The 22,854-nt window shown below is 41.1% G+C and overlaps 2 protein-coding genes across 7 annotated transcripts in view; one reads left to right on the forward strand and one right to left on the reverse strand.

Annotated features, from left to right (window-relative positions):
• The window catches only part of MYH11 (myosin heavy chain 11), a 55,860-nt gene extending 52,195 nt beyond the window's left edge, over positions 1-3,665 (forward strand). For 2 of the 4 annotated variants that reach the window (XM_052680097.1, XM_052680098.1), the window contains one exon: positions 2,980-3,665. In XM_052680097.1, the coding sequence (XP_052536057.1) occupies positions 2,980-3,115 (136 nt within the window). In that variant the 3' untranslated portion in view covers positions 3,116-3,665. Of the gene's footprint in view, positions 1-102; positions 135-2,979 lie in introns of all 4 variants that reach the window. The other 2 variants (XM_052680099.1, XM_052680100.1) reach the window with 2 other exon arrangements.
• The window catches only part of NDE1 (nudE neurodevelopment protein 1), a 49,402-nt gene extending 26,578 nt beyond the window's left edge, over positions 1-22,824 (reverse strand). The window contains exons 1-9 of one of the 3 annotated variants that reach the window (XR_008205983.1): positions 20,047-20,183; positions 15,728-15,855; positions 15,195-15,348; positions 12,490-12,638; positions 12,019-12,155; positions 10,798-10,977; positions 9,631-9,722; positions 8,158-8,294; positions 6,875-7,040 (exon numbers count right to left, since the gene is read on the reverse strand). Coding sequence is in view for 2 of the 3 variants with exons in the window: in XM_052680119.1 (XP_052536079.1) it covers positions 6,947-7,040; positions 8,158-8,294; positions 9,631-9,722; positions 10,798-10,977; positions 12,019-12,155; positions 12,490-12,638; positions 15,195-15,348; positions 15,728-15,813 (1,029 nt within the window). In the remaining variant the exon portion in view is untranslated. Of the gene's footprint in view, positions 1-6,704; positions 7,041-8,157; positions 8,295-9,630; positions 9,723-10,797; positions 10,978-12,018; positions 12,156-12,489; positions 12,639-15,194; positions 15,349-15,727; positions 15,856-20,046; positions 20,184-22,666 lie in introns of those variants that run through there. The other 2 variants (XM_052680119.1, XM_052680118.1) reach the window with 2 other exon arrangements.
• Positions 22,825-22,854: the final 30 nt, after the last annotated feature.

Raw genomic sequence — 22,854 nt, forward strand, 5'->3', positions numbered from 1 at the left:
GCGGTAATGTACTTTGTTTAATTATTTAAAAGTAATATACCTACCTCTGATCATGACTATGTGCTTAGTATAACTGCCCGGGATTCTTTATCTCTGTTTCAGAGGGACACAGGAACCTTCGCATGACTAAGCAGGTACCATGCCTTCAACTTTGCAGCTAGCTTGTGTCGTACAAATTCCATTTTCTTTGGCCCAAGTAAAAATTATGTGAGGTTTCTGCAAACTGTGAAGGCTTGGATATCTTGGCATTAATTTTTTTAAAAAAGAAACAAATATTACAATAATCTAGCTATCATCAGCTGTTCATCAGCAATACAACTTTTTTTTACAAGTAGGCTACGTACTGACGTAGACTTACCAGTGTTGCATTCTCACTTCTTATAAGCTCTACCAACAGAGTACCCAATAAAGTACTCTGACATTTTCTGCATGTCAATTGTCTTTTTTTTTTTTTTGCACCTATTTACAGCCAAAGATGAAAAATTTGCAAATCAAATACACTATTAATTAGTAAAATTGATTTAAAGCACTAATGAACATGAAGTGTCACAGCATGTTAAGTGTTTCACATTGTTTCTTAAGCATATTGTAATGTTGAGTCTAAGGTAAGACCCTACCTAATTCACAAGATTTTAGAATACCTTGTTTGCATGTGGTTTATTACACATTTATGCCATCCAATCATGAATAAAAGGAAATTGTGCCTTTTGTTACATAGCACTGTGCCTGTGGTTGCTTACAAACAGCTATTACTAAGGCTTTTAAAACTATTTTGCAGACATTACCTTGCTTGTCTACAGTGTGTTGCTTGTCTACTGCTACTGAAACGTAAAGCACAGACAGAAATTAACGTGAACACTCTAATACAGCACAGCATTACATCACACCTCATCACATTCTGTAGAAGTAGGAATGACACCTGCTGTTGCAAAAATTAAAGAGCTACTGCCTTGTAATATTTGTATATCTTCTATTTTACATATGCTGAATTTCGCTGTGAATACACAAATATTTAAAGAAGCTGTCTTGTCCTTGCATGTGCCTTTTAGTCAGCCTAATTTTCCCAGAGCGTGATTGAAGCATCACTCCAGTAGCACTTGTTCAAAGGTAGACTAAATAGATGCTAAGCAAAACACTAATGCTTAGGGCTTGCCTCAGCTGTATGCATTACTCTAAAAGTACTGATGCAGATGATCACAAGAATATTATCAAAGCCATAAACCTGTTTTAGATTAACAGATTTAAAAATTATTTATAAATGGGACCAATACCAATTTGAAGGAAGTTCACTTTCTTTGTAGCCAAAACTGTACTGCAAGACTTGGTTACACTCTGTTACTCTCCACCAGTAACATGTTCTTTTATAGTACTCCAATGAACTACAAGAGTGTAAAAAGCCATTTGACAAATGCCTTGTATGTAAGTCTAGATAGCAAGAGCCCAAGGAGGGAAGGGATCCAAAGAGCTCTTCCTGATGAAGACAGAGATCTTCATTGACAAGATCAAACAAATGTATTGACCTAACCAGAGCTTAGTAACAAATACCTGCCATCATGAAATAGTAGATGCTGCTGGTTTAATCTGTCAAACACAACAGAGTAGAAACATACCCTTATCTTAAAGTCTTCTAATACGTGCCTCAGAAGAACTAAGGCTAAGAGTAGATCTTAAGTGTTATTATCCAGCAAGTTGCTTGCTCACATCAAAATTAAGTTACCATACAGGGTTGGAAAAACAAAACAAGAACTATATATGTACGCAATGTGTTCTATCTTGGAAACACAGGTTTGGTTTGTACTCTAAAATAATTTAGGCCAGCTAACATTCTTATCTGCTTCCTAATATGGAAGACAGAACTTTGAACTTGAATAGCTGCTGCAGAAAGGACAACTCTGGCTTAGTCTTTTGCAAGGACAAGACAAGCCTTTAAATATTTACACATGATTGCTGTACCCAAAAGTGCAGAGTTGGATACATTTTAATATCAAATTAGTCATTTTGGCATAACATTCAGTGATCATGAATTTATTTTGTTGCTTATGTCTGTGGTCTCAAGCCTTTACAAAGGTTTGCTTAATTAAGAGCAAGTGAGAGGCCATGTTACAAAACTCCAATGTTTTGTAGCACACAAGCAATGAAGGCCAAGATGAGACATACTCATCTTCTGTCTCACTTGCTCACACCTCCCAAAGATATTAACCTTGAGGACCAAAGTGTCCCTGGCTTGGGCTGTAGCTATGGGGATGGGAGGGAGAAGGGAAAAGAAAAGGGGTAACGTGGGAAAAACATTTTCTGCGAGCTTTTCTATCACACATTGTCTCTCTACTGAGCGTCAGCACACGAATTATAACAGTTCCACAACACAGTGATGGCTTCCTCCCCATTGTGGAAAAGGCTGGAGCTACTCACAGCCTAGAACATCACGTCACAGCACCTGTGGTACTCTGAGCAACACAGCCTGACTGTGGGATCAGAAAACACCCACTGACATCTACAGCACTGCTCCAGTCTCTGGCCTCACTAGTCTTCTGTAACTGGTGAGCTTATTCAGACCAAAAATTCAGCATGAGCTTTCTGTGTCTTCTTGATCTTTGAGAAATGCAGGATCAGTGCTCCACTGATGATGTGGGGGATAAGCAATTCCTTTTTCCCAATCCCTTCTAAGGACATTCAGTTGTAGTCCCAAAGGGGAAAAAAATAATAGAAAGGAATTTAGGGCATTTGGAGCAGATGAATCAATTTAGAATAGACTTCAAGGACAAGAACAGGAATCCCATCACAGTTCCAAGCAAGTGGGAGTCTCAATCTGTCCACATATTAGCTTCAGGTGCTACAGAGAAGACAACTATGTTAGGTGCCCACAGCTCTTGGCTGTTTTTGTTTTAAAAACCTCAGACCCACAGGTACTGTTACAAAACTCTATGATTATTTGTGAGGGCTGTAAATGACCTAACATCTGATTTTATTTTGTTATTGCAGGAGAGGAAATGAACCAGTATCTTTTGCCCCACCACGTAGATCTGGAGGCAGAAGAGTAATTGAGAATGCAACAGATGGAGGTGAACAAGAAATTGATGGAAGAGATGGAGATCTCAATGGAAAAGCCAGTGAATAAACACGCTTAAAATTGCACTGCAGCAAGGGGAGGGAGGATGATATTTAGCACTGTTTAAGTCTACTCTTAGTGTCAAGGTCACACACACCCACTCCTCTGGATGATGATGAAAGCACAACTGCCTTGTCTCCAATGTATAGATTCATGTTAAAAGTACTCCAGAACTTTTATCATGAAATGTTTTTGAGAAGTTTTGTTATAAACTCAGAGCAATTCATGAAGAATCTTCCAAGAAAGTGAGTTCCAGTAGTTCAGACAATTTAAATCTCAGTGAACTGAAGTTTACAAAGGATTTGTAGGACTGTTGCAGGAAAAAAGGCATTGGTCAGTTAATCTTTTCTTAAACTTTCATTTTGTCTTAAGTATTCAATATAGTATTTTTTTTCCTGGTTACTACACCCCTGATGCACCATTCACAAGGTGGAAATGCCTTTTTAATCACATACTGAAAAATAAAATATCATTTGTTCAAATTAAATCAACTGTTACAGTTTTATATGCACCATGGATGTGCTTACACACTAATAAAAGTCTATAAAAACCACTCCAACATTCTTGTGTGCAGGTGTCACTTGGGTGTAATACAACACACCAGAAGGAAATGGGAGATGCAATACAACTTCTTTACAACTCAAATACCTTTCTGAGAACATGAACTGTGACTGCTAGAATGAAAAACTGATATCTTCTAAGTGATTGCTTTTGAAAGAAGACGTACATTCAGCTGAAAGAAAAAAAAGACACAAAGCACGTGAGACAGGCTTAGCCACTTCATGAAGACATGGTGCTGAGAAACCCTAGGATGTACCCAAGGATGGGCAACACCTACAAGAGACTTGTAGTCTTCTAGTGCAGCATCTAGGAAGCAGATAGGGCTCTAAATGCCTGTGTTTAGATAACTGAATCCGCATGTTTAACCTGCATGTATATAGGTAGCTCCCATGAAAGCCTCCGAAAGCAAGTTGGAAGCAAATAGAAACAGCAGGCCACACTAGATACACTGATCTAAGCCCAAGCTATTTGGTATTAAGGGATCAGCATGCAATTAATTTTATTTTTGGATCACTTCAGCAAGTCTGCAGCCCATTCCTGGCAACTACCAGGATTTACAACCAACCCATGCAGCCCTAATACTCACAGATAGCAGCCAGCTTTACGGTCACACTGGGGCAGTAGAGAACCACACACTGCAAAGTCAGGAAGATTAACTCTAAACTGAGTACAAAGAGCTTTCTTGATGTCTTACACTGTACTGCAGATTAACTTTAAAGCAGTCTTACTACAGGAAGACCAAATCATGCAAAAGCATCTATCCCAACCACTGATGATCACCTTCTACAACTAATAATTATTCCTCAAGGCAGAAAAATCAGAAAGAACACGACAGTTTAAGAGCAGAAACCACTTAGCCAGCAGAATCAGACGCCAAATAATACTCTTTTTAGAGCAAATATAAAAGGAAGAGCTTAAATAAGAATCCATTCAGAGTGATTACGATGACAAGTTGGTGAGGGGGCAAAAGCTTTTCATTGTATAGTCAGCCAAGAAGCATAGCTCTGTCAACATGTTCAAGAATTGGCTATTATGCTGGCAAGCCTGTACATGTGCAAAGGAGATTGAGGAAGTCAGACTTCAATAAAATGGTCTTAAGCACCAGTACTTGCATTAGAACTTGTAAACTGAACATCATGCCTTTCTAAAAGGACTTCGTCTAGATAACTCAGAAGCCTAACAGTGCAGTGGTTAAAGCACTACCTACCGCTTGAGGAATTTAGGTTCTAGACCCCATTCTGCAAAGCAAAATAAGCTTCAGAGATATTTTTTTTCTTTGTGACACTGCAGAAAGAACCCTTCTGCAACAGTGTCCTAACTGCTGGTTTTGGCTGGGACAGAGTTAGTTTTCTCCATAGCAACTTGAAGGCAAAGAGAGCAATGAATAAATTCCTTATTTTGCCTTCCTTGCAGACACAGCTTTTGCTTTACCTATTAAACTGTCCTGGTCTCAACCCACGAGAGCTGTTTTTTCCTTGAACTTTTACCTTTCCAATTCTTTCCCCATCCCTCTGGACACACAAAGCAAGAATGCAGATGTCTGATATTAGCTGCCTACGAAGGTTAGCCCGTAACAGCAAGCTACAGTTCCTCTGTCAACAGATGCATCATTACAGAGGCAATTGATCTGCACTATATTGTTTTGACAATTCTCAACAGCATTCCCACCTGTAGCCTGATTACATCTGTAGCCACATCAAAAACACATATCTGTAGAGTATAATATCAGTAGCCACTTTAACTTCAAATCCATGGCTCCAGCAAAGCCTTGACTTTAAGTCTGTAGCTTACATCAGTGCTGACTCCCAGCCTGAACAGAAGTCAACTGCTCACTAAGCAGGCAAATTCTGACAAGATCACACAGAACTCATCTTGAGTGATCAGGCTACATGGTCCACTGAGTTCATGTGACAGCACAACTAATGAAGTAGCTCGTGCTTTAGCTCCTTATGGGTAAGAAAGGAGTGCCAACTCTGTGTGACAGAAGAGGACAAAAACACTAGAACAGATTACAGCCTCTGTTCAAGATTTTAAGAGTAATGCCAAGCACTGTGAAAATCCAGAAGGCATCATTAGCTATGGCAGTAACATTCCTTAGAGTAAGAAACAAGAGAACAAGAGATGTAGAAAAATATGCATATAATTTCAGCAAAAATGTATCCTTAGGCTTCACTGATAAGAAACAGCAAAGAAACTGATGACAAATACTTACATGGTACGCATGACAACTTGCAAAAAAAAAAAAAAATTCAAAGTGAATAATTAGCATTCAAAATAAGCTTTATTCAGCTCCCTAGTTAAGCCAACTTTGTAGACGGCTTGAAATAATGGCAATGGCCTGTGGTTATTTTCTATTCCAGAGAAATAGATGCATCAGTAGTTGTTTTCACATTGAAAAAACAAAATAATTACGCATTGTCATGTAGATTTCTCCCTCTCTCCCCAGATATAAAAATGTTTAGCCATTACTGCTTTTGTAAATGCAAGCTTATCTAATGTGTATTAATACTGTGAGTGTATTTCATTTTTTAAAAAAATGTAGTGTATTTCTGTAGGGGAAACACGCCAACTTAAAAAAGAACTCACTATTCTGATATACTTGGCCAGCAGAAAGAACTTTTCAAGCTAAAACCATTGCTAAATTAGTAACAGCTGAAACATTTCTCATTAAAGAGAAACAAAGATAAAATAAGATAAATTCACACATACCCAAGGCACAGTAATAAACGGAGGTCTGGAAAGTAGTAAAACCCACTTATTAATATGTTAGAACTAGAAACTCAAATCAACAGCCAGGCTTTATGGGCCACAATACAGCAAAAGTATATCTATAGGCTAATACAGGGCAAACTTCTCCACCCCTGGGATCTCCTGAGTACCATAAGTATTAAGCATTCCTCAACTCTTAACTGTTATCTGCTCTTTAAAGTAAATCATTGCTTACAAAGCTTCACCACCAGACAGAACTTCACATAGCGAGATTCTGGCCAGCAAGCAACCTACAAAGAACTGAGCAGTTTCTCCACAGAAATACAGGCAGTGTCAAAGCAGGAGTTATTCACAGCAATGAATATAGGAAGCAATTTTATGTCCTGTGCTGCTAGGCAACATTGCTTCATCACACCACCCACACAACACAGCATAAAAGCCAGAAGGGCAAAGCCATAAGATGCCATTACCAGTAGTAGTTTCTTTTTCAGGGCTCACCTACTCTTACACTTCTGTCTGGTTGCCTATTGATATTCATATTATATGTACATAAGATTTCATTTTTCCTTTTCATAGCAGCATTTTAACAACACTTTGTGAAGGATGACTCATTGGTCCTGGAATATTTGAAGGTCTTGTTCCAAACTCCAGGCGTTTCACTAACCTGCAAATACAAAGCAGAATTTAGAGCATTTCTTGCTCAGTTTTACCATCTCAGTCACAGTAACTGGTCATTTACAAGAATGCAACACTAAGCCAGAGAAGCCAACAGATTAAAAACAAACAAACAAACAAAACAATGGCCTGAATATCAAGTGAATCTGTTACTTAACTAGGCTAAGTTCTCCACTGTAAAACAAGGTTCCATTTCTCTCTGAGTAGTGACAGACTAGATTTTACAGGAGTTAGAATTTCAGTTCTTATGTTACAGTAATAGATGTGTAATTTCTTATAGGAATACACAAATGTATGGCCCTTGAGGCTTTCTTGTAGGTTTCTCCCCAGGCTGCAATAGTAAGTACTACATGGAACATTCTTTCTACATGACAACTTTGGGCACCAATTAACAGGACAAATGAGTATTCCCAGATCAAAGGTCTGGCTGAATAGTTGCATCTGCAGTAACTTGTACTATAAATACTGCGAAAACTTGGGAAAAACAAAACAAAAACAACCATCCAGTACAGGATTGGCATGGCTTATATACTGAACTCTAATTTGCAATAAACTTATACATTTCCCATGTGTTGGGAATGGGAGGAAAGAGATAACCAGCTCATTAGGTAATAGCTTTTGTCAGCTGCTCCCTGGAAATACGTCTTAGCAACTATAAAGAATTCAAATGAGTTGATTCATTATCTACTTCCCCCCATTCCTCCAGTTCTCATGTGGATAAAAATCCTAACTATGATAAGGGAATTCCCCATATGCCAAAATTTTGCTGATTGCTGATTCATCACTGCACAAGAACAAAGCATAAATCAAACAAAGCCAATAAGCATGAGCTTGCTCTGTTGTACTTGCTCACATTTAAACATTGATTTTACTATAAAGTATTATGATTGCTTTGAATTTGATCTTGATCACAGCTAGTCTTCAGATTTCAGCAGCAGAGATTACAATTTTTAATCTGGTCTGAAACATGGAAATCAATCTTGATTAACTAAGTTTCCTTCCTTTCAGAAACAGGTCTGACTCTACCAAAATAAAGAACAAACAAGAAATAAACATTACCAGTCAGAAAGTTCTCACTAAAGCAAAAAGCTTAGAATAGCACTAACCCTGTATCACACAGAGGCTGATGAGGACTCATGCGTGTTTCAAGGACATCTCTGTTCATGTACATGGACACTGTGCTTCTGTCTGGAGACTGGTCATACACAAAGTTTCGGCAGGAGGCAAGTTTGGACTCCAAAGCCTAAGGTAAAGATAGGTAATGTACAATGTCACAAGATGTAATTTTGACACAAAAATTGCACAGTGTGCAGAAAAAAGCAAGTGTGCAATTTTTAGTTTGTTTTAAAATGAGTCATCTAGTAGAGGAACCTGCAGATTCTTGACACCAGTGCTGTATACTACCTTGAACTATTTCCCTGAACTTACATCAGGTTGTGTATTGGGTGGTACCACAGATACCCTCTTCTCTACCACAGGCTCCTTTCCTAAATGGTTCCACCTTCATCGCTAAGATAACTTCCTGCTGTATTCCACAAGTCAGCCTGTCAAGTCATACAAATACTTGTGCCAACACAAGAAGAACTGGAGCATGGGGGAAAAGGCAGGAGGAAGTTATGTGATAACTTTCCAGCATCAGCACTATTTTAAATGTCATTAGTTCATCAAGCCATTAGGTCCTACTTAAAACAACAACTGGAGTATTATTGAAAACTTTATCAGAAGCCACTGCACAGCAGGCATGTCACGGAGTTGATCAGATCAATCTATGTCCGTGACAGGGGCGGCAGGCCTCTGCCCTCCCCCCACACCCCGGTCCCACAAAAAAATGGGAAGGAAGGAAGGGAGGAAAAGAGCAGCGGCAACAATCTATGGAGGAAAACCTATTTTACTATAATATTGGAATACAAGATAACACAATATATACAATTTAATTGAAATTGAGATTAATAAATCAGACAAGATGAGAGAGAGAGTTCCCGGGACCGATTCAAACCTGAAAAGCTTGGAACGGCCAGGAAAGCACCCTCCTGCACCCACTGCCAGGCAGCAAGAGAGCGCCCCCCCCACCTGGAAGGGCCAGATCCCGTGACTTCTGTAATGTACAGGGATAGGTAGCTGGGATTGGGGCAGTGACACTTTAATGTCCCCTACACTACATGATGTTTTGATGTGGAATACTGAAATCCAAAAACAAAAAAACAAAAACAAAAAACATAGAACCATGACAAGGCATCAGCCTGCTTTTTTCTCTGCCCTTCAACAGAACAGATTCCCTCATCATTTACTCTTGCCAGTCTGTCTTTTTCTGCACATACTCTTTCAGAAGTGTGTAGAGGAAGAGAGATCAGGACTCCACACATGTAGAAGATCTCAGAAAAGCAGAGATGGGTCTTTGTTTCAGAGCTGTTCAGAAGTGTACAGAATCAAGGCCAAATTTCAAGGCCGCACTTAGCTAACTTGCTTGCTGAGATGGGCTTTCCAGTCTTGTCCGAGCAGCAGCGCAGATATTCAATCCTGGCTACATTTTCAGACAGCTCTTTCTTTCCAAGAACTTTGGCTATCAGGTAAACACTTACCCCTACTTTTCGCAGCAAGTCTCCCATGATGTTAAGTGCAGATATTCTGGCAGCAGGTGTGAGGGGGGTTGCACAGTAACTGTCCTCAAAACCTACAGGGCAGGTTAAATACATTATCCATTGTTTAAAAACAGAGAAACAAACAGAAAACCCACTTTGACAAAATCAGAAGACTGCCTGGCATACAGAGTAGATGAAACATTAGTACCTTCACCTTTCTGTATCTGACCTTCAAATCCTTCACGTCCACTAGAAATACGAAGCACTGACTCCCTGAGATAGCTCAAGTTACTAAGTCCTAAACTGAAGTCTCTAAACAAGCCGTGGTTTAAATTTCTAGCTATTTGTTTTACCAGCCTGCTCTGCATCTCTATTACTGCGGCAGGACCAAAAGTGTGTTCTCAGAGAGGGCCATCATCTCATTTTACAATAAATCTTCCACTCTTTTTTCAATCTCTTTTCAATCTTTTTTGAGAGCTCTCCCCTACCAAATCAGGTTAAGAGCACCAAAGCCTACAATCAATCTTTCTTTGTGCTTAACTGTAATATTCAGTCACCAGCATGTGATAGTACATTTCCTTGTTGTAATCTCTGATACACAGCTAACACAAATTTCTGACTTTTTAAGTACTGAAGAGATAGGAGTCAATGTTAGAAGGTCGGAATTTTTATTTTTAATGAGCATTGATTATTTCAGTAACTGATTCTATTAGCACAAAAGCAGAGATAGTAATTTAGTACAGCTAGCTAGGATGACTTGCCAGTGTACTACTGTTCCAAAGTAAAAGGAAGACTTCTCTCTAAGCATCTACCCTCACAGAGAAGCCTTTTCAAGAAATGTAGCATAAAAGATCATGCAGAAGTTTCCAAAATCTTCCCTGAATTAGCCCCGCATCTCTGAAACAGTTGGGAACAAATAATCAAGTCCTACTAGCTCACCTAGTCCCTTACAATCATTATTACTGGACAATCCACATCAATTAACAGCCTATGAATAAGGCCCCAAACTTGCAGTCAGTGAATACTGAGATCGCGGTGATTGGATTTAAGTGGATTTTACTGAAACACTCAGCTCTGCTCCTATTTTCCCATTTCTCACGTAGCCAGAATCTATGGTGAAAACAAGGGTATGACATTGCTTTGCTGTGCTTGTTCTCTGTCACACACCTCTCCTAAATGTCGCAGGGGTGGGTATGCTGATGTTGGGTGCTCGGTGCACGGAGGGAGTTGAAGGCAAAGATAAGGATGCTTGAACTGCAGTGTCTGTTCTTTCTGTTTCCAGGCTAGTTTGCATTGGTGTTTTGGGTTTCTCCTGTTTCTGCTGTACTGCAAGTTCTTGCCGTAGATCTGTGAGGAAAGCAAAAAGTCTTTAGAATCATTATTCACTAAGATAAAAAGCATTTGAGAGAGTTTATTTTGCTCGTAAGATACTTCACCTCTACCAGCAGAACAAAATCATTTATCCTAGTAAATACCACTCAGGCATACACTGAAAATATGGATGAATGCTTAAAGCCTCTCTGGGATTGCAGCTCAAGTTGTTTTTATAGTATTTAGTTGAGTTGCTGTTATCCTGATTTAAGCTTCGTACCCTTTTACATGACTTTCTTTGAGGCAGTGAATTAATACTTTCAGATGTTACAGACTAGTAAGTGGAGGCACATCAAGACTGAAGTTCTGCAACTTGAAGTATCTTGGCTACATCCCAGTTCCCTACCAGGCTGAGATTCCTACCTACTGCACTGTTTCCCCTCCTTCCATATCAAGGAAGCATAGGCTATGGCCAAGTGGAAACCATCACCATCCAGCCCAGCAACAGAGAACTCCTATCCCATAGACTGACTGTAGCTAGTGTGAACCACTCAAGGTCACAGAATCTGAGCAGAGTTGGAAGTGTTTCTTCAGCTCCACATCTGTGCAGCCTCCTCCATTTTCTCATCCAGTCTTAATGACATGTTGAGGAACTAACACACAAGGCTAACTATCAAAGCTAACTGAAAGCCAGTCACAGCCCAACTGCTTTACCATTCTATCAGTGTTTCACTGACTACTCTTTTCACAGGCCAGGAAACAATGGAGGTTAATGGTTGCTAAAGAGGACCTTCACAGGTTACAGGAAGTCAGAAAGCACATGCCCTAGCAGGGCTGGCTCTTCTTAACACCTCAAGATCCCAAAGTGTTCCTACAGTTTAGAAGTCTAAAACAGACTCTAGCACCTGTAAACTCCTCTATACCAAGTTCAAGGACTGAGGCAGAAGCATGGTGGGGCATGAAGCTTCAGCATTTCAGATGGCAGATTTAAAAGACACAAATATGAAAGTCAAACTAAGATAAACAGATTGGACTGAATAAGTACAGGAGGGGAGAACAGGGGATCTGCTGTCTCACCTCTAGCTTCATCTTTCAGACGTTGCATGGACTCCAGAAGGTTTTCTTTTTCATCCAGTTCACTCTCCAGAAAAGCATTTCTTTCAATAGCCTGGTTTAGACGCTGCTCAAAATCTTCAAGAGACATTATAGCAGCTCTGAAAGACAATACACAAGATTTTATTACCAGGAGTACAGAAACTCCCTCTCCCACAAGGGAAGGTAAAATCTTTTGGGTTAGGATAATTTTTTGTTTTAATTTTAGCTTTTTATTGAATATGAAATAGTGCAGTTGGAGTAACAGAAGGGGAAAAAAATCTCATTCATAATTTTTCTTGAATACCTTCATCACAACCATCAACAAGGTAAGTATTTAGCTCAAGTTAGTTCAGAGTGGCAGTGCTAAAAAGCCCAACATTACAGATTACACAGAGTCACCATATTTGCAGGACAGAACTGAGGTGATAGAAGAGAACATAGAAGACTGGTCACCTTTTTGTTCTTTCCAAGTCATCATTTGCTTGCTCAAGTTCTCGAATGTATTTCTGAAGTTGATCCTTAATAGCTTTCGTCTGTGCCAAGTCATCTTCCAGTGCAGAGATTTGCCTGTACCATTCTGAATTCTGCATTTTAAACTTCTCCTAGTCAAGGACAAATAAAACAGCCTATCAGGGACTTGGTATTGCCTTAGTCCCTTTAAAGGCAATAAAAAAGATCCTGTGAAGTACTTAGAGAACAATGATCTTACACACAGTAAAATATCAACAAAGCCAATTGCTCGCATATTTCTGGGCTGCCAATAGACAAGAGTTCTTATAACTCTTTATCAAATGATAGTGCTGGGGAACAGTTCCTGACATCCACAGCACGGAGCAGTTCACTGCTCTCCCAGACAGCTCTCTCTTGCACTTCCCCATCTCTCCTCCATTTACAACATATCATAATCTTACATGCAGACAACCTCTACCTTTTTCTGAGAAAAAGGCTTAAACAACAGCTTGTTGGTTTACTTGTTTTTTGTCTTGTTTTTGAGTGGGAAATTACACCAGCATGCCTGGGTCCTGCCCAGTACTATAGGTATCTCAACAAGCAAAGGATACAAAGCCCCCGTATCACACAGCATCCTGCAATGTAAAAGTTTTTTTTGTTTGTTTAAGAAAAGGGACAGCCAGAAGGGCCTTGCTGTTTTAAGAGGCAGGTGACAACCACAACACAGAGGCCCACAAATTAGCACCTCCTTGAGCAATAACATCAAGTAACACCACAGAAAGGATCTACGGGACCTGTGAGGCAAATACACTGGCCAGAGTGGAATTATCTGCAAAAGGCTGTAAGCCTGCCATCTGCTCTACCTGATTCTGTAGAATGGGATGAACATGTACACTTCACTCCAGGACGTCAGCACAAGACTAATTTCTGAGCCTTGGGAGCTCAGAAATTCATTAAGCAGAATGTGAGAAGATAATTCTTTCTTAGAATTGAGAATAAGTAAGAAATACTTAGGGAACTAAACATCAAGAAAAAGAACACCCAAGTGCAACGCTTACATAGTATTAAAGGAACAAGCAGGATTCTTCACTACTGCTGAGGTTTTATTAACCCAAAGCAGGTTCAAAGGTCTTGATTATAAAACATTTCAGGTGCAGCTATGCAACAAGCTTCAGACATGAACCTAGAACAAACTGTCTTCCTTTACAGCATGCACATAAGGCACATATTTAGAAAAGACACCAATGGGGAAGAAGGTTAACTTCACCAGCACAAACCTCTCTCTAGTTATCACTTCCAGACATCAGGTGACAACAAAAGCATACACTCCACCACCTTGCTACTGAATGACTTCAACATGCCAGAAACTTTAAAGCTCCAAGACTGCTAGATAAGTAGCATTCCTGACATTCTTCTCTGTTTAGAATTCAACACACTTGAAGTCACCAAAAACAAATCCACACATTGGAACTTGAAAACCATGGCACATAGTCTGTCATAACTGATAATCTGAAGAGAGCTGCTTTAGTGCATATAACACACAAACAAGGAGGAAGGAAGAGAAACCATTCTGAATTTATTAATTTCTACTTAGTTAAGTGTGGTGACATGTTGTCATAATTCCTGATCCCTGAAAGCACAGGTGCACTTTGGCTTTAAGAGCCCCTACAAGCAGATTACTTTCAGCTAGCTTTTCAACGCTCTAAATAAGCCTTCAAAAGTATTATTTCCATTTATACTTAAGGAACTCCAGCTTCTAAGGAGTAGCAAGCACACACATCAAGCCGGTAAATTCAAAGCTACAACTTGTACAAGTTCACTTGTGTTAACCTAGATGTAGACACCAATCCTTGATGGGTTCAGTTAACATCACTGCTCAATAGCTTCATGAGTTTAATGCTTCTCTCTTGGATTGATTCAGATAAAAGACCAGAACTGCAAGGTTTGAGCCTTTGTTTTCAGCCAATTGTAATAAACCATCAGCTGACCTGACCATCAATAGAGCCTCTATTCCTTCACTGCAGGCTGTTACTGCAATCTTCAGGCTGCATGAATAACCAATTGTTAAAATGCTCATTTCAAGCAGAATATGTTTTTATAAACTTATCCACTGTAAAAATTAAACAAGGTTTTCTGAAACATTTACTATCCACTTTTTAGAAGTTTTATGCCAGTTCCTACTATTTCCACTCCCGACTGCTTTAGCTCATTCATTGCCCTTTTCTCTCAGCTCTTACAGCAGAAGAAAGCAATCTATTCTCTCCTTAACCCAATGAACTGCAAGTTTTTGTTGAACTTCTCCTCACTCATCAGTTTCTATTGATTTACGTGACTATGGGGAAAAGAACAGGCCAACACTCCATACAATAAGCAGAGCACTTAATATTGCTATGCCACTAATAGAGCAAGAACACCAGTCTGTCACCAGTGTGACAGAACAAATGCAGTTAAGTACGGCACAGAGCTTTTAATGCCAAAAGGATTGTGGGGGGGAAGAAGTGTGGAAATCACTAAGTTGGGGCAGGGGAACAGAACATCTTTCTGGAATTAGATTTCCAGAGACAATAGCTGAGACACTGAAGTATTTAGAACTCTTTCAAGCAGATTACAGATGATTTTTTCTCAATTTTTCCAAGCTGAATCTGCACACATCAGTCTCATTCACCTTCATGCTTAGGATACATAGCTATTGTATCATCCTCTCTTACCTTAACGGACTCCAGTTCCATTCGCAAATGATTGTTTTCTGAAAGAAGGTCTCTGTTTCTGGACTCTGTTTGCTGCAATTGAGTTTCTAGTTCAGCTTCATATTCCCGGCTCCCTTCTTGGAATTCACGCAGTTCCTCCTGTGTATTCTCAGCACTAGAACACAGTTCCAGCAACAGAACTCACCTTAATGAATCAAAACAATTTCTGGATTTTGGAGAGGAAGAAAATACTACTTGCTAGCACAGAAAGCTCTATGCCCCTCTCCAACACACTGTCCTACTCAAAACCAGAGAAGGGATCAAAAGCAGCAGTGTCATGGCAGCACTAATAGTGAATTAGTAGCTCAAATAAGCACGAAGGATTCTGGGCTGATGCAGTCTATGCTGAAACCTGTGGTACCGCATTGCTACTGCTGCCACTCAACATAGCGCCACACAGGGAGGTAAAATCAAGGTAGTTCAGCTATTTGTCTTGGCATGCACTGCTTATACATCCTATCAAACAGCTTCAAGGAATGAAACCACTGCCTTACCATTGCTTGTATTTCATAGCCAACTCTTTCCAGTATCTGGTTTCCTCTTCAACGGAGCTGAAGCGATGTTCTTCTGAGTCTTCCATGGCAAGTCCGCAGAGTTTAAAATTCCTGTTTCATATTTTGCCCTGGAAAATTAAAGGATCAAGCATTAAGAACTAACGCAGTGAATTAACTCTATTTTTCATTGTACAGTGGTGCACCGCTCCTCCCACGAATGAGGTGCATATCTGGATACCAAACTAAAGATCAGCCTCAACAGCACTCTGCTGGATATAATAAAAACGTGATAATCGCCACTGAATCACCACATTCTTTTCACCAAGTTTCCCAAGGCTACTGAACATCACATGGTCAGAGGGAAGATGCTTGCTGTAGACAACACAGCACAGAAGGTCAAATGTCAGACTTCAGCTACAGCTGTGCAGAAGCACACAGAACACGGGTGAGAAAGAGGATATCTCAAACACACCTCCAAATTAACTTTGATTTCGACAGCCCTAGAGAAACACTGAATGAAAAACTTCAAAGAGACACCCAAGAACGCACTCAGGATTCTAGTTTCCTCTGTTAACACCTGCATGAGCACCTAAGCTTTTTATGGATACACTTGCTAAATAAGAGAAAAAAAATTCTCACTACAGTAGACAAAACCACTTAAAACCTGAACTATCACAGTCCAGATATGGTTGATGGGCACAACATATCCAGATACCTCAGAGAGCCATGGGAGAAGGAAATTCCAGAAATTCCTAGGGAAAAGATAAGAGCTCCACAGAAGTTCCAGTGGGATAGCATCTGGTTAGACTAGATGTGCAGATAGATTGCAGCAACCCAGTGAGCAATCCAGACCAGCCAGCAGTCCTTGTGCAAGCATAAGCACAGGCACGTCATAGTCCCAAAAACAAATGACACATACAAGAGCCATGTGGAAATCAAGCACCTTAAGTTGGTAACTCCTGCTTGAAGACTTAAGTAGATACTATAATGAAATGCCTTCTGATGTGCATATTGCACTCTAATAAACAGGTAACTAGCAAGTTACCTGTTTATAGGTACCATCTTTTTATATGAGGTAGTCCTGACAAGGGAGAAATATCAGTCCTAAAGCTCTGGATAATCTCCCATGGGCAACCCTAAGTGAGGCAAAGATTCCATTAGCATTACAAATTTAATGGAAACCTCAACAGATTAAGGACAGGGAGTCAGTCAGTTCATGCCAATGGCAGCTGTCTGAACTGTATCACTGAAATTTAAGGATAGAGGAAACAGTTCTTCCAGCTAATTCTACACTTATGGAAAAAAAAAAATCATAACCTATATTCACACTTTCTTCTCTGTAAAACCACCTGGTTTAGGCACTCAATTATTTGGTGCCTTTCCCAAGACAAACATGTACTTGCCTCTACTGCAGAGGACAGCTTCAATATTTAAAGCAGTCTGGTTCCAATTCCAAATCCAATTCCTACATATCCAAGCAGAAGGAAAGCACAAGTTGTTTTACAGCTTGTGATTTTTTCAGGAGCTTAATGAACAAAAAGTGGATGTCACAGATAAGTGGGCTGGGTCCAAACACGTTGATGCACAGCATCAGCTCCAATCTCATAGATATCACACTATTTAGATTGGGAGCCAAAGGTGAGAAGTTATTGAATTTTAGTTTTAAAACCGCATTTCTTAGCATTGGTTAGACAAACCTAAATCTCTTCTTACTAAGAAATGAAGAGCTTTCCAGCAAAAAGTCTCAAGGTTGCTGCTAGTTCTACATATTTTCAGAAGTACATGCTGCAGAGGGGAAAAAAGAAGAGGAAAATGCGTGTGTATAAGGAGGGATTTTCCAAAGAGTATCCTTGTCTTTTATGAAGAAAATTCAATCCAAGCACAATTAGCGTTCCTTACATAGGGCAGTTCACTGTACATCTGTTCTATTTTTAAGTGAGCTAAAGACTACTTTTGACATTAATGAGCATCTAACATATAAGGCACCACAGACACTCACCAGACATAGCAAATAATGTGTGAAGAAGATATTCTTTTCTAACAGTGAAGAACAGGAGGTAAAGTCAGACAAAAAGAAGTGATGTAGGTGCAGTGAGAAATCAAGAAGGACTGGTTTCCATTGCTGTGGTCAAATCACTACATAAAAGAACAAGTCTGAGATCCTTTTGGATGCTTAATTCTCTCCACTCGTACAACAGGAAATTTCATTATTTAAAAAGAAGAGAATCCACCCAGGATTACCCTAACTTTGTTACATAAACAAAAATCTTTCAGAAGTCCCAATAAAGGATTCCTTCTGACTTATGTAAGCATAATAATAAAACCATTTCCTGTGTCAACAGAAAGAAATCAGACAAGGTGAAGAAGTGTAACATCTACTCCTGAAAGCTTTCAAACAACCTTTTGGAACCAAAAGGCCTGCAATCAAGAGACAGTTACTGTTGGCTTGTATTTGGCTCTCAGGTTATAACACTGCACTTTGGAAAAAGCAAGAGAATGCACTAATCTGCATCTTATAACACATCACAAACAAAAGGATTTTAACTGAGCTATAAACATTACAGAAGGTACACAGAACCCAGTAATTTTCAGAGGAGTAGCAATTGATGTGCACAGCATCCTTGTAAGTGTGCCCTTGTTAAAAAAAAAAAAAAAGATTAGGGACACCCTCACAATGTCAGCCATTAAGAATACATTGTTCCATGGCTACAATTACTAAAGACTATTTACAAGTTAAAATTGGTCGTTAAACTGTAAACATAGGAAAGACTGGTAGACCTATACTTATTCTACAGAGAGGACACAACAAGGCAGAGATTGTTCCACCACCATTAGGTTTTCTCTCTGTACACCTGCACTGTATCCTACCTCAGAGGGATTTTCAAGTTTATCACAGATGAAAGATACAAACCGAGAAATCTAAGTTTGGGGCGAGGTACTAAAGCTCCCCTATAAAAAAGGAAAAAAAAAATATCATAAATCTCTCCTAAAGAGCTATCGGAAAAGGTATGGCCTTGATTCCCATCCACCACTATCCTCTCTACTTGATTTTTAACAGCTTAAAGTCAGCATGTAAACTGACTGGAAAGTAATTAATAAAACCATTTAGGAACTTTTCACTGCACAGACTCATTACAAAAAGGGAAGAATGTGTGCCTGCATGAAGAAAGTGTTACTAATATTAGAGACAGGTAAATGGAGAGAAAAAAAAAAAAGAAAAAAAAAAAAAAAACAAACAAGAAGAGAAAGTCACAGGCTCCAGCATGCACTTGCTGGCTGCACCTTGTTTTCACAAAGCCAGAAAAGACATCTGGGATGCCAGACTTCCTGCATGCAAGCAGCACAAGTGCTGGTCACAGACATTACAAAACCTCTACATCATACAGGAAGTGGAAGTGTTCAGGGGTGGGGAATGGAGTTTTACAATGAGAAAAACGCTTCAGCATAATCGTTCCAGGAAGTTATTTCACATAAGTGACATCAGAAGTGCGTATTTCTTAGAGAAAAAAAAAAAGTCACACAACTAAAATTACTGAATAACCTTCCGTTTGGGAATCAGAGTCCTAAGATCACAAGGACCACAGCTTAAAATCTGTTTCAGTCCCAGAATAAGGAACTCCAAAAAATCCTTGCATATCAAATAACTTTTCTGATAAGGGAACATTTTAACTCTGTGAATAACGTTGGCCATCTGTATAGCTCTGCCCGACTGCCAGAGTCAGAGCATATTCTACTTTAATGAGAAATAAAAGAGAGAAGAAAGACTAAGCAAAGGCAGGACTAAAACACCATCGTAAGCACTGCACGGCAGAGAAGAAGCTCAAAGAATCTAAGTCAGCCGGTTGCTCCTGGAAAGCAGCTTTCCCATCGCGCCGAGGGTCTCGTGCGGCACGGCCCCCTCTCCTTTTGTTCAAGCAGTACGAAAGAGAACCAGCGCGAGGGATAACGAGCTCAGGTCTCCCTCGGGCCGGGAGCAGCGCCGCTCCACCGCAGCTCCGCTTCGCTCCATCTCCAACGCGTGCTCGATTCCCAAGGACACTCAGAAGTTCTCTCCAGATCCGGAGACCTCGGTGCCGGCAACCGCAGTCCCGGGGCTCCCCGTTCCATTCAGAGCACGGAAGTGGCGCGGAGCCGAGCCGGCGAGCTGCGCTCCCACACTTCCCTCACAGCGGGGACCGCAGAAGCGTAGCGACGGAGCCCGGCGCGAGGGGACCGAAGGAAGGCAAGGTACCGCTCCTGCCTCCCACGGCCGCCCCTTTCCCGCAGGAATCCGCCCCAGGACAGCCTGCGCCCGACCGCCACCCCCAGACCGCTCTCACCTCACGCGCAACGCACCCCACTCCACCCGCGCCGCAACGGCCCGTCACAGCCCCTGCCGAACCCTACGCTGAGGTACACTGCGCTCTCACAGCGCGACCGGCCAGCCGCCTCCGCCGCCCCATTGGCTGCTGGTCACGTGCCCAGCGTCGCTCCGCCAATCAGCGGCTCGAGCAGCATTTGGGAACTTTTCGTTATTTTCAAACAGGGCCCGGGCTGATCCCGCCCCGCGGCACCCGGCCCCGCCGCGCCCCTCCCGCGAGAGCCGCGCCTTCCGGCTGGGGCGGCATCTACCGCCCTTCCACGCTGCTGTCATTTCAAACGTTTGTCGGTTTTCCCTAGAAATGCTCTAAAAGAGGAGAAGCTTCGCATCTAGGGTTGCTCTGTGATTCCGAAAAACGTTCTTCCGAAAAGGCAGCGTTCCTCCATTACATCCGTTTTTATGAGCCTGGAACGAGCCCCAGTCACTGCAGCCGGCATCGCAAGGACACAGCGCTCTGTGAAATATTACACCGCCTCAGGTGCACTGCGCCGCGAGCTCAGCGCTCACAGGCCCAGGGCACCGCAGTGGGAGCCAGGCCAACAGCGGGCTGAGCGAAACCAGGGAGCTCCGCGCCAGCCCTGCCCTGCTCCATTCCAGGGCTGAGCCATGCGGAGCTTTCCCAAGTGCCCCAGCTGCGTTCCTACTCAGCAGCCCACAAACACCAGTCTCTGGGTGTGCCCGGTGTTTGTTTCCTGAGTCAAAACCAAAGCACGAGTGTGTACGGATAGGCTCCGACCCACGCATCTCTGCACACACCACAGCACACTGTGCTAACTGCCAGAGCATGGGCACCTATGCACAGTGCCTTGATCCCACCTCATTACTTCAGCAAGGCAACACTCGGCCTGGAGCAGAGCCTGACTCTGCAAAGCTGGCTGCACCTTGCCCTTACCGCTGCAGGGAACTGGGATGTAACCCAACGATGGATGCTTTTCTGGCAGAATGTTATCATAGGAGAAACCCATGCAGAGCTATCATAGCTTTAGTTGAAAATGGTGAGCAAAGCAATTATACTTTCAGGTCAGATATTCAGCAAATTAATTGTATTTTGAGGTCAGACATTCAACAAAGTAAATGGAGACAAATTATTATACAACTATTTATAGGCAACTAAATTAAGTATTTAACAAATCATTTAACAGCAGTTTGCAGTTGTCATTGCTCAAGAATGTTTTCAATGACTAAGTTACAGAAAGTAAATCATGTGCCATCATACTATGTCCCCAACAATTCGAAAATTCATACACTGTTTGAAAGTTAGGGACAAATAATGTTTTATTTCAATTCTTTCTTTGAGGATAGTATGAGTGCACAGATGATATCAAAAGTGTACCCAAACATTTTTAATAGTTCTCACCCTGAAATGCTGGTAAAGTATAGAAAAATTTCTGAGATTTCAGAGGAATCTGTTTAGGCTCTCATCTGGTTCCAAAACAGCATAGCAGATACTATGAGATGCCAGAGGCTCAGAGGTGCTGCTGTACACAAGCAGTAAATATTAACAGAAAGGTTCTTTAATTATTGTGGAATAATTGCTAAAGGTGACTTGGAAATCAAACTTAAAGTAACAAGTTTACAAAAGTAAAGCATTGTGCACACATTAAAGAAAGGTGCTAAAGCAAAGTGCAGCTGCAATGCAAGGAACCCAAGAAGATCCCTAGGCAACCTCAGGTGTTGACAACATCAGTGGAGCTTGATGTGCTGACTCTAGGAGAAGCAGCACGAAGGGTGGAACGGAGTGAAGATATGGCAGCCAGGCTCTGCGATACCACCACTGGGATGGTGAAGCTTAACCACAATGCTTAGTATTTCCAAAATCCAACCCCGTGGTGCAAGATCTTAACAGATACATTTAAATGGAGTGAAATCAACAGACAACTTAAATAGTTGATGAATGACACTGGACAACATAGTGATGTTGGCAGTTATTCTGCAGCAGGTTGCCACAAGAGTTGGTTATTGATGATAAATTTAAAGCTTGCTAGCTAAAAGGGAGGACTTTAAGGAAATCAAATGGATAATGAACACAACAGACCACAGATCTAATCACAGCACCGTACTGCTGTGTAGCTTATTGCTATCCACAATGCAATGCACAACAATAAACTGTATTTATAGGAGGAAGTTGGCTTTGCTGCAAACACTGAGCAACTGAACACAGAACCATGAGCTTTATGGCTGGAACATGATCTGATCACCAGCAGTCATCACAAATGCTGATGTTTTTGAGAATTACTGGAACCTGTAACAAGATGCAACATAGTAGAACTCCACATAAAAACTAAAAGGAAGCACTTAACATCAGCGAAAGCTAATTCTGCGTGTGTAAAGATGGTCCACAATTCTCTGCAGTCTTTAAAACTGGATTTGCGTCTGCTTAAGAAAGGAAGATATTCTCGTGACTTTAAAACCCCTTTGAAACCTTGAACAAACTGACAAAGTGAAAAAAAACTGGAAAAAGTGAGAAGTGAGAAAAAGTGGATTTGGATACGAGCACTGTCACTCTGAGCTTTGCTGGCGGCTGCAACCCACTAAGAGCTAAGGTAAAACGAGGACGTAGCCAAATATCACAGTGTCACGCCGAAAGACAGCGCCACGTGAGAAAGCCCGCACCCTGTAACTCCCCTCGCCTCCAGAAGAGGCTCGGCTCCCAAGAAACAAGTCCCGGCTACGGAAACTGACACCATACTTCTGTCCCGGTCTTGTAGGCAAACAGCCGCGCCGTGAGGTAACTCCGGTAACTCCGCTACCCCCGCTCCGCAGCCCC

Source organism: Tympanuchus pallidicinctus, unplaced genomic scaffold (genome assembly GCF_026119805.1).
Source record: "Tympanuchus pallidicinctus isolate F22 unplaced genomic scaffold, pur_lepc_1.0 scaffold18, whole genome shotgun sequence".
NCBI classification, from domain to species: domain Eukaryota; kingdom Metazoa; phylum Chordata; class Aves; order Galliformes; family Phasianidae; genus Tympanuchus; species Tympanuchus pallidicinctus.